General features: G+C 33.7%; 2 protein-coding genes across 4 annotated transcripts; both read left to right on the forward strand.

The window, feature by feature from the left end:
- The first annotated feature begins 215 nt into the window (after window positions 1–215).
- On the forward strand, window positions 216–2286 carry LOC104904755 (uncharacterized). Of its 3 annotated transcripts, none has more exons than XM_048636238.2 (3): window positions 216–474; window positions 1127–1180; window positions 1862–2286. In XM_048636238.2, the coding sequence occupies exons 1-3, from the start codon at window positions 403–405 to the stop codon at window positions 2069–2071; spliced, it is 336 nt and encodes a 111-aa protein (XP_048492195.1). In that variant the 5' UTR covers window positions 216–402; the 3' UTR covers window positions 2072–2286. The 3 variants fall into 3 exon arrangements, with proteins under 3 accessions (XP_048492195.1, XP_010691428.1, XP_010691427.1); XM_010693125.4 differs by having other exon boundaries at window positions 227–474; window positions 1121–1180; XM_010693126.4 differs by lacking the exon at window positions 1127–1180.
- A 1211-nt stretch (window positions 2287–3497) lies between these two features.
- On the forward strand, window positions 3498–9907 carry LOC104904756 (nuclear pore complex protein NUP35). Its single transcript, XM_010693127.4, has 4 exons — window positions 3498–3803; window positions 4678–5290; window positions 5402–5513; window positions 9367–9907. The coding sequence occupies exons 2-4, from the start codon at window positions 4722–4724 to the stop codon at window positions 9670–9672; spliced, it is 987 nt and encodes a 328-aa protein (XP_010691429.1). The 5' UTR covers window positions 3498–3803; window positions 4678–4721; the 3' UTR covers window positions 9673–9907.
- Window positions 9908–12416: the final 2509 nt, after the last annotated feature.

The raw sequence follows: 12416 nt of genomic DNA on the forward strand, positions 1-12416 counted from the left end.
TGGAAAAGAAAAATAAAGTTAACAGCTGGTGAAAATGCCTTGTGAAGTTCATATACTTCTAATAATTATATCAACCAATTAGAACGACCTAGCTTTTGCATGCAAAATATAGTCGTACGTATATAAATGCACGAGATGCGAATGAACGTTACTTAGGTTATCTTATTGGTTGTATGTCCTTCTCTGTGATCTTATTACATTGAGTCAACATCTCGTGATCATGCTAGATTTTTCTTGTTTAGCTCTCACCAAGTTATTATTACTTCTTTTTTAAGTAAAGAACTGAAGAGAAAACTTAGCTTATTATTACTATTTGTATAGCTCTTTGAAAGGTTTTGATTATCTTACTTGAGAGTTTTGTAAATTGTTGTCGTTGTCGTCGTCGTCGTCGTCATTATTATTATGGCTTGTTTGCCTTGTGCCATTGAAATGGAGCCTAAGACCTTGAATGAAGGACAGATCAACCATGCTAGGGTAACCTTTTTCACTCTCTTATAGATAATTTTTATTTATTTGGTTTTAGTTTTGAAAGAGATTATTTGATCTAATTAGTATAATCTCTTATGTATATTATTCTTTAACTTGATTATACAACTGAACTAATCCTGTTGGTATTAGAAAATTTAGATTATTCTTCCATGTTTTGTTGTGTAGATGAATGTATATGTTATGCTACTTTTATTGTTTTATAGTATACATGCATGAATGATGAATGTATATAATCTAATTATTCTAGATTTTGTTTATTGAGGTATGCATAGTACATACTATGAGTTAAACAATTTGAGGTTTGGTTTGGTTATTGAGACAATAACATTCAGGGCTTCACGTACAATTTAGGACGTCTTCTTCTTACCTTATAAAAAACTAAGAAATTAAAAATATATAGAGAGACGGCTTTTCAATTTTCATTATACTTCATATGCAGATTATTCTCTTTACGTGTTTTAATAATTATTTATTTATTTAGTAGTTTACTGTTTAAAACACGAACTTAGAAGCTCTAGATTACAAATGAAAAATTTAAAGTTTGAATTATTGAATAACAACTCATTAATCAATTATCAATTATACTATATATAATAAGTCCATCTAACTAAAACATTCGATTTACAAATAGGAGCAGGCAGTAGCAATACAATTGATGGAGCCAGAAAGAGCCTCCGATATCTTCGTTCAGGTAAATTAATCAAAGAGTTTCATGTACTTATGCCAAGATATGTTGGGCCAATATTAATATATTAAATCTCGTGGGAGGTTAACTTGACATAAATATTGTCTTGTCAATATTAAATGACTCACAAGTCATAACAATTGTTATTCAAGTATTCAGACATCTCCCTTGTCTACTAATTAGTACACCAAAGTTCTTCAAATGGTATTTCATGTTCAATACTACTTTATAATTTTTATGGTAACAATTAAAAGAGATATGAGTACCCATCTATCGAATAGAGTTTAATTTGGATTTGATCAGATAGACGTGTATATCAACTCATATTTGATTGCATCATGTATAGTTATCTTCTAAGTATTTATTTAATTGATGCTATGTCTATATGAGATAAAAGTTGAATGAAAATTGAGAATGTTGATCTTCTTAATCCTAATTTTTGTAAATTTAAATTATGTTAGATTATGAAGGTTTATTTGTAAAAAGAAGTCATTCATTAAAAGTGAAAAATTATCTCAATTTCATAATAAATTATTATAAGTCTGTATATAATACACGATTTTCAGTACTAGTGAAACTCATGGAAAAAATCAACCTTCATTTGGTCGTTAAAATATATGAGTAGTTTTTTTGTGGATATATGTTTTGAAGCATTAATGATGATGAATAATATTGGTGATTGAACAGGGATTAAGAGAGGTGGAATCTTTGGAGGGAATTGAGCAAATCATTAAAGAGGATGAAGTAATTACAAAACTTGGTAATAGTAGGGTTGATGATTGCAGCAAGGATGAAAAGAATAAAAATGAAAGCTCACACCATTGCTTATGCACCACTATTCTCATTAATTCACCTGATGAACTTACTCGAAGGGAACCCGTTACAGCTCCATTTTAGACTCTTATAGCATACAAGTATTTTTGTATAAGGGGTAGGGTATTGGTTTCCGTATCTTAAGGGTAACTATTTACACCCATTTAGGCCGTAATTACCCTGCTCAACGCTAAAGTATGGTAACAGATTATGTTATCTTTCGAAACACTACACTTGTAAGTGTTACCTTTTCATGGTGTAACTATACACCTAATAAGAGTAACTATTGTTACCGTTTCTTTTCTTCGGTTGATTCTATTTTATGGTTTAAATCAACATAGACGTAATTTGACTAAATTACATGTACAAAGACATAACTTGAATAGTCAAAGTATGTAAATCCTACAAGTTTTATGCTTTGAGTAGTGTTGTCTTTTAACTAAAACATTAATTTTACTTTTCATCTTGTAATGATCTATGAAATCAGTTTTATTCATATTAGTATAAAAAGTGTTGAGAAAATGGAGATTAGATCAAAGCATGGGTTCAAGTAATATCTTATATTTGGGAGACTTACCATAATTTATCATGAGACCCTTCTATTAGAGACAATTAATACTCTTACGATAAGTTAGTCTAAGTCTACTTTACCTAAGACTTATTATGTGCAAAAGATTATACTTTATTAACCATGGAAACAAGAATGTAAAATTACCAACAATTTGTTTTTTTTACAAGTCACATTATAACTATCCCACGGAGATCGGCCATATAAAATATATATTGTCAAACACTAGAAAATATTACACAACATAGAAATCATTGGACATACTAAGTTTCCTATAAAAGGTATACAATATCCATAAAACACTAAATATAACAAGTTTCGATATCAAAATAATCATTCCTGATTTTTCTTGTTATGTCCCTTTCCATGCAATCGAGCAAATTTGCCGACTCTAGTACATACAACCAATGCTTGATCAAGATATGTCATAGAATCCACGACATTCACCTTTGCAAAAGGAATGGTGGTCATATTCTACGGTTTACCAACTAATCAAATATAATCTTGAACCACGACTTCAAGAGAACCTCCTCAATCCGAGATTCCAGAGCCTATCCTTATTGCTTCATGCCATTAGTTTCTCAGACATAAAAACCATATAAATAGTAGTGAGTTATAAGTGATCGAATTTGCATCAGGTTGCAAAATCACTAGTACATGTCACAGCTCTACTGGTGTTGATGTGCCGTTTTCCTTCTCAACTAGGTAAGCTCTTTGCCACCACAAACAAGCTATTCAAGCAAATAAAAACCGAATCCTACTTAACTAACCTGCTTTCATATATAATTCTTACCTCATATTTTCTTCTCATATAACCCTCAACAATATAATTTATCAAAAATCAATCGATCATACTCATGATACACCCGTACTTTAAACGAGTTTAAAAAATAACACGGCCATTAATTATTGTCAACAATACATTTGTACATACATAATTTGAACGCCAACTACCAAAAATGGAAAACCTCGCAACTTTGCTACTTTTATTCCGTTGGCAGCAATTTCCCTCTTCCCCGCTCTCTTCTTCTTCATCATTTGAATCATCCTTCACTCTTTCACTCTCGCTCAAAATTTCTCTCCCTCTCTCCTCGGTGAAACTAGCCGAATTCGCCGCCGCATCAACTAGCAGCGCCGCCGTATCGTACTCCATTTTCTCTCTCCTCTACTCGCCTTTATAAACCCTAACTCTCTTAAACCCTACCTACACCTTCAATTTCTGCTGCACCTAACTTTTTGAAGAAAAAGGTATATTCAACTTCTTATCCTCGCGTTTAATTAATTTGTTCATCCTGATTTTTCGGATGTGAAAATTGTTCAAATTCATGCCGCTTTTCGATTTGGTGCTATTATTAGTATTATTTGATTCATTTCTTTTTTGTATAAATTTGATTTGGCAACTTTTATGTGTATAATTAATTTCTTTCTATCGCGATTTGGTATGTGAAGCTGTTCAAATTCATTGAATTGAAATTTGAAATTTTTGATTCGGCGCTATTGTTAGTAATTTTCAATTCTCGTCTGATGATTTTATTTTCGGTTTTTTTTTTTCTATCGATAATTGTGGAGTATGGAGTTATTTGAGTTTGATGTTTGAGCCATCTATACATGTCTTTAGTTTCACTGGACTGTTTATTTATGTTTGTAGCTTGAAATTGTAAGCGAAGAAGTTTATGAGATTTTGTTGTTAAAAACTTGGAATTAGAGGGAAAATGATGGAAACCTTTTATATCAATTTCCAACACTTTTCTCCACTTTTAATTGTTAGAAGTTGTTGCTTTTAGTTCTGGATCAATGAGATGATTGACTATGATTTCGCCTAAACTTTGTCGAATTTGCGATGAGAAGATGAAGAAACTACTTGAAACTTTTGCAACCTTTTACACTGTTAACGGTATTTTTTTTAAATAGATTTGTTGTTGAATGTAGCTAATGACATAAAATCTCTCGAAAATTCTTCGAACTTCCCAGTCTTATTAAAGGAAGGAATATATTGTTAGTGAAAGCAATTGTTCATATCTTATGCTGAAGCTCGTTTCTATGTCGTTGGTATTTGTACCACAACTTAGGAGTGGTAGCAAGCTTTGCTCCTTACATTCACTAACTTCATTTTTTTTTTTAGATTTGTAATTGTTGCGGAGGTTTTTTTAAAACTATATATCAAAGATGAGTGCGACAACGCAAAGAACTCCTAAATCTGGAAGACAGTCATTGTTTTTCAACGATTTAGCTACACCTGTCTCATCCAGGAGGGGTAAATTTTCAACCCCCGGTCAGGCTGCAGCAGTTTCTGCCCTTTGGCGTGAAAATTTTGCAAGTTCCGATCTTCCCCCTCCACCAGTATTTACTTTAGAAGACCGCTCGGACTTCTCAACTGAATCTGGACTTATGGACTATCCAATGTCTCCTGAAACTAAGTCAGATCCTAGAACTCCCAATCAGAATTCTGGCAGAGAATTTGTAACACCGCTTAAAAGCAAAACAGAGGCTAGCACATCAATGGCTTTGACAACAAGTCAGCAAAATCAAGGGTCGGCAAGTTTGAATTGGTGGTCTCCTGGGAAAAGTGCTAGTGACCAAGAAGAGAAGGGAAAGGGTTCCCCAGTTGAAGGTGTTGTACAGCCAGGAGCTTTGATTACAGTTCCTGCACCAAGGGAAGTTGCGAGGCCTGAGATGCAAAGGAGTAGTTTACCTGCTGGAAATCTTAATGAAGAAGAATGGGTTACTGTTTATGGGTATGTTATGATATTCATATGATTATTATGCATGAACATGATGTTTATTGAAATATAAACTTAGAATCAATGCCATATTTTTTTGACTCGTAAAACAACAAATTTTTACAGATTCTCTCCCAGTGATACCAATTTAGTCTTAAGGGAGTTTGAAAAGTGTGGTGTGATATTGAAACATGTTCCAGGACCAAGAAATGCTAATTGGATGCACATTCTCTATCAGGTATCTAATTTTAGTATAACCTTGTGTTATTGCTTTTCTAGTGCTAAGCATGCTTCTCGTAGTAATCTTTTGGCTCTGCCTCCCCTCTCTGATTACATGTCCTTAGGTTTTGTATTACATTGCCAATTGATGAAATATCATAGCAATTAGTAAACTTCCTTGTCTGTGGAAGCAGTAGTGGACAGTGTCCAAATTTACCTGCTGAGGAAAAGAATGGGGCTCAGTCAATTCTTATCCAGAGATATCTGTGAGAGCCTAGCTGGATTTTGTTGCCAATCCTTCCTCCCTCAGCCCCAGTGCCTAGCATCTGACGCTTTTCGTTCAACTTATTGAATACCTTTATCCTGTTGGATTAGAATTTTCCTCACTGCATGCTTCTGTAATGAGTGCTTCTAGAGATGTGTATTCTGTCATAAAGCATTTATGCTATCTTTAGGGTCAGCAGTTATCTTATCTTTAGGGTCAAATAGTCAGGAAGAAGCTTTATGGAATATACTGCTGAATATCTTTAGGCTCAAATAATCGGAGTTTATGTTTCCGTGCATATATATTGAACCTAGAGCAGATTTCATTATGTTTTATGATTGAAGAAAATAATGGATATGGCACACTTTAAAATAGTTAAGGAGATTTGGTATTAGCCTAAGGACAAATTGAACATCGAAATTGATCATGCGGAATTTGTATTTAGGACTTTTAACGACGCGCAACCAACTTTTGTAATCTATTTATTAGTTGTATCTATAACTACTACTCTTTTGTTTAATTATATATATATGTGAGTCACAATGACAATAGTATAATGTCAATGATAATATTTGTAGAAGTTAAGGGAGTATTATTTTTTGGAATTAATGACCAAATTACTCATGGATTAGTGTTATTAATGATTATGTAGTGCTTATTATTTCTACTGTAAGCTTCTTATACTTATCCTTTAGGGATACATTAATTATCCTTATTGACATTCACATTTATTTTTATCATCATTAGATATAGTAATAGTAAATCTAGTAATGACTTACGCTATTGCTATTAGTATTCTGATTTCATAAATGTTCACATCATATCAGATAAGTTCTAAAATAAGTTCAGATTAGAACTAAATTCACGTGACAGTAGATGTAAAAGTAAGTCTAAGTAAACAAAGCCTAATTGCATGGAAGTCTTCAAACACGTGAAGCTGGTGATTCCACATGTTGATTGATGGGTCTGTCGTCCTAATAACAATTAAGAAGTGAAGTATTTTAAGTGGGAGGAGAAGTAGGCTATTCAAGACAATCATGGTTCTATGACAAATCATAGGATGTCATAAACATCTGGGTGGTGTTCATTGTTTTGGAGCAGACTTATCACACCTCCCTTAATTAGATAGTATGCTTACCCTGAACTTAGTGAATTGCCATGGTAGCTGATGATTTGAATGGTTTTCTTTGTGCGAGGTTCCATTGAGTTCTGGCTTTCTGGAGAATAATATAAGGATATGGAATGTGAAGAAGATGGGCTGTCCTTGTGTGCTACTCATGTTGTACTTCGTTTAGGGTTGCCTTTTTTCCGTCTCTCCATTGGAGAAAGGTTTGCTCTAATTAAGTAAATATGAAGTATATGATGAGACAAATAGAAAAGGATTAAGTGCGGGAGTTGATGGTTGCAGAATCCAGTGATTCAAGCAATATATCAATTATAGATATTATACACTGGTTAATTTTTTTTTTCTTTTTTTTTTGTAGTGGAGTTGTAGTAACTAGTAGTGTATAGATGGGATCCCCATTTTTTATACACAATTACATGTGTTTCGTATACTACTCCCTCCGTTTTTAAGGTTCTACGCGGTTACTATACATAAACACTTTAAGGCAAATCGGAGAGAGTGTGTAAAAAGTGGATCCACTTGGTTTCTTTACTTTTTTTTTAATGTGGAGAGTGTTGGTTTTTATATCTTAAGGGAGATAGAAAGTATGGAAGAGAGAGAGTAAGCCAAAGATGATTAAGTTATTGTATATCTTTTGCAAAATGAGGAATAAAGCATAATGAGTAGAACTTTAAAAAACGGATGAAAAAAGAAAGCGAATAGAACCTTTAATAAACGGAGGGAGTATTACAGAGTAAATGTTGTACTATGGTTATTATCAGCTTATATGTGCTCTATTTCAATAGCCAGCAACTCTGTTCTACAGTGTAGCTGTCCATCTTATGAGCTGTAATTTGTTTTATTCTTCTTTGGGTCTGAACTCTGATGATTTTGTGATTGCCTTTTATCGCTCTAAATGTACCATGTTACATTTTCTGCCACTACCCTACTCCTATCAAGGGTTCGAGAATGCTGGTTTGTAATTTGTACGATCCATGCCGTTGGAATGCAGGTTTTGGTGGCTTATCTGATATGCTGAATATCTGACACAGAAAAGTTCTATTATCAGCTCCAATTTTGGGTCAATTGCTAGTCATGTAATAATTTGCTGATACTTTTGATTGCAATGGCACATTTCTGTCGTAGTAGTCCTGACTAGTTTGTTCTCCCATGCTTATACTTTTTCATATCACTGGTGAAGTGGTAATAGCTGGAGATGGGAGCACCACATACATGGTGACAAGATGTGGAAAATCTAGTGTATAATTAGGTCTTTCATCAGCTTAAAGTTAGTGATCTAAGAGAAGTGCCTTAAAAGAGTACTGGTTATGTTAAAAAACTTATGAAACTTAATTAATTTTACGAAGTGCTATTAAGAAATCTAATTTTCCTTTCAGCAATTTTGTCAGACACTTAAGGTTCATAAAGTTGGGGCCATGTCTTGCTTTCCTAGAATTAGACAGGGTGGGGGTGGGGGCACCGTCTTCATGAAAGATATTTCTATTTCTTACAGACTGTTGCATGTTTTTGACTCTTTTCACATCACGAAAACGTAGACACACCTTTTAGATGGAGTTGTTTGATAGTTCTGTCAATATTTTTACCTCAAGAGTCAAGCCCCACTTTCAGCATATATCAGATGACTTTTCTATATTCCCATAGGCCATACCTCTAGTCACCTCTCTACAATTGTGTAGATCAAAATATTGAGGTCTGAGCTAAGAGTTTGATTGTCAAGAGTCGGATGCGGGTACTTAAAGGTATCAAAGAGTCTAAGTAGAACGATTTAAATGATTCTAAAACACATGGGTTGGGGCCTGGGGGTTGGCAGGTGGTCTGTTCTTATTCTCACTCCATCATTTCACCTTTCCACCATGAGTCTTAGTTGCCTCTATTCTTTGCATATTCTTTCTTTATACTTTTTTCAGTAGGCCATTGGTACTGGAAAACAGAGACCGATTTATATGGTTGGACTTGTCATCGTCACTTTTTTTCAGCATCTCCATGAAGCTTGAGCCCGCTTTTGCATCCTCCCCCCCCCCCCCCCCCCCCCCCCACCCACCCAAATGAACAACCTTTCAGTGGCCTATTACTGATTAGCCCTCATTCCTTCTGGCTTTACATTCTTTCCCCCTACCAATTTTGTGATAGCCGTCTAATTGTTCATTGCTGTGCAACACTTCTCTTTGCTGTGATTCTAAATTCTATAGGCTATGTCAGTTGTGAGTTGTTAAAGTGTTTATGTGAATTATTATGTGTCTTCTTCGAGGGTAACATTTGTGATTCAATACACAACATTTATGAGTCACTAACAACGTTGATGTTACTGGCAAAATATTTTTTGTGAATAGAAAAGGTACCTAACAGTTATGAAATGGGAATTTCTTCTCCATGCTTCTGGTGCATTTCTTGTATATGTGTTACATTGTGCCCTCATTTCCTGTCATTGGGCTTCTTGAATGGTTAATCTCTAAGCTATTGCTACTTGCCTTTTGTTTGCAGAATCGTGCTGATGCTCGTAAAGCACTTAGCAAGAATGGGGCACAAATAAATGGAGTCCTTATTGTTGGTGTGAGGCCTGTTGATCCGGTTCAGTGTCAGGCTCTTGATGAAAGGGCCAACAACCAAGGATTTATGCCTCTACCCATGTCATCATCAAATTTGAATACTGAACAAACTTCTTCAAGAACAACTGCTCGACCTTACTATCTTCAGAATGGTAACAGTACAGCGAAGCAGTCTGGTGCAATTGCTTCCCCTGCCAAATCCGTTGTAACTAGGGTCATGGATCTAATGTTTGGTGTCTAGGTGTGCCCTTCAAAACCCCGGGCTCAGTTATCTGAAAATTAGTAGTGTATTATCTTGTATTTCATCATTATTTCGTCGAGAAGCGATGTATGTGCAATGAGGAACCCAGATGATGATCAGGGGGGAAAATGTAATTTTTTTGTAGCAGCCCAATGCTGGATTATGTTCCTTTATCATTCTTTTGGTTCTTGACTTTGGATTTCTTTAAATGGAAATTATAGTGGGGGACATCGTACATCGTACCAAGTTGATGTTTGTTTAGTCTTGTCATGCTAAATCTTTCAGTAAAAAGCTCCATTGAAGGATTTGAGAAGCAACATAGCATGTTCTCACTTTAATTGTGTATACGACCTTTCCTCTTGTTACTCTTTTTCAGATGTTGGGATGTTAATAAATGAGGTTTAGTGGTCTCATGAAAATGACTCTACTAATCAAAGTTTAAACTCTTAAGTGTGGAAAGATTAAAGGTATGATAACAAGAGCTTAAACTCATGTGGCATATTAGTTGAATCTCGAACTTTTTTTTTTTTTTTTTTTGGACATCATCTCGAACTTTTTTGAGTTTAGATTTTCAATTCATACTTATTAAAACTCAACTTAGGTTTAGTTGATGTCACCAAGCACATCTGTATTATGCAAGTTTTTAATGTGAATTACACATCAATGTTAAAAATACGAGATAATGAAATTGTTCAATGTTTATTGACCCTAGTATCGAGTCTTTCAAGTCGAGGTCAATGTGCATTTGATTCATGTAACTTTACAAATTGAGTTTGAGTTGTTAACCAGCTAGACTCATTATCACTTATAAAATAAAATTACCTTAAAGTGAAACGATCTCGATAATTCATTAATATTAAACGTCCTAATATTCTGATTTTGGAGTATACTTTTTTGTATTATACTTCCTCTGTTTCTTTTTACTTGCAACAGTTTGACTTTCACGCTTGCCAATGCATATTTTCAACCATCAATAAGTTTAATTACCGATAAATAAAAATTATAAAAAGTATATATTCGGAAAATATACATTCAGACGAATCTAACAAGATCCCACATAAATATGTTTTTCCTTAACTATAAATCACCAAACACAAACTAAGTAGAGTTGGTGAATAGTGTAAAAGTCAAACCGTTGCAAGTAAAAAGAAACGTAGGAAGTAATTTGTTGTGAGTAAATGTTATAAAAGAGATTTAAAACGCATAGATTCACGTGTATTTGCCTTTACACGAACACAACTCACGGCATATTTACGGGTCTGAAGTTTAAGAAAATATTGGTGCAAGAAAGTAGAAAGTGCAGTTGTTCCAATATCTGTTCAACAGGTGTTGAACATGAATTCCCTCTTAGTTTGAACATAACCAACAAACAAAGAATCATATTTTCACCAAAAACAAACAAAGAAGCAATTCCCACTGCACTGTTTGGTCACGAGATCTTCTTCCATTACTTTTCTTTTCTTTCCTGATTCATCTCACTGTGTTCTATTATTTTTAAAGTCACTCATTTTTACTGCTTTTCTTTTTACCAACTTAACATAAATAAAGATATCCTTCTTTTCCCTTTTCTTCAACATTGTGCTAACTGCTAGTCAATTATTGCAGATTGACAGATTCTATCACTTTAAAGAGTTTGTCTTGTAAGAGATTACTTACTTTTAAATTAAAATTAGTTATTAGGCCCGGATTATGTCCCAGATAAAAAAAAGTCATTTATTAATATAATACTTCATGATAATAACACTAAATATAAATGATATGAGTTAACTCAAGTGGGTAGAGCGCTCTCTTTTGGCTAAAAGAAGTCACTGGGAATGACAACATAGCAAAATCTTGCAAAAGACTGAACCTTTTAGGTATGTAATGCTTATGTAACCCTTGAAGATAGATATTTAAAACCGTTTTTCAAATAATTTATAAAATTGTAATGTTTCCTACAAATCTCCTGTCTCCAGTCATGTTTTAGCTATTTTTTATTCATGTAACTTTCTTTGCGTCTTTGATTAATATGATTGGTCCTCTGCAAAAGAAAAAGTTATTATCTCTAGTTTTAAATTTTAACTAGTGAGTGTTCCGGACGATGTTTCAGGTTATTTCTTTATCGTAAATTTTTGTCTTATGAGAAAAAAATTGACGTCATAATTTGAAGAATACAAGAAATTGGAGTTAGAGTTTTGTCTACAATAGTCTATTATCGTTACCATTGATGTGTTAGTTATATAACTACTTATGTGATATTTTAATGAGATATAATTACAAGACCTAATTATATTTTATTTTGAAACATTAAACAATGATGCTATGTTCGATCAATGATTAAGCTCACTTTTCGTTTCAAATGTCACGTGTTCAATACCTTCTAACCACACAACATTGAGCATATGCATTAATATAGATACTGTTAAACCTCATGTTTATTGCGCACATAAGAGTTGTTCTTCATTATACCATGATGAGGAAAAGTATCACATTATAAGTTAAAAGAGTTACTCCTACTATTGTTAATTGATTTTAATATGAAACCTACTTTAAGCTTTTATTTAAGCCGAACTCTCCACCTCTTTATTGAATTGTCCAACCTATTTTAACTTTTATCAAATTTATCATATACTCCACCACCAATTAATAAGAATTAACAAATATTTCTTACTTGGGGTTGGAGGGTGATGAAATGTGACTTGAGAGTTGAGACTGTTGAGAGGACTTGGGTGGGACTGGGGAGTTTGAATTATTTGTCTTTCCAA

This window comes from Beta vulgaris, chromosome 9 (genome assembly GCF_026745355.1).
Source record: "Beta vulgaris subsp. vulgaris cultivar EL10 chromosome 9, EL10.2, whole genome shotgun sequence".
In the NCBI taxonomy this organism is placed as follows: Eukaryota; Viridiplantae; Streptophyta; class Magnoliopsida; order Caryophyllales; family Amaranthaceae; genus Beta; species Beta vulgaris.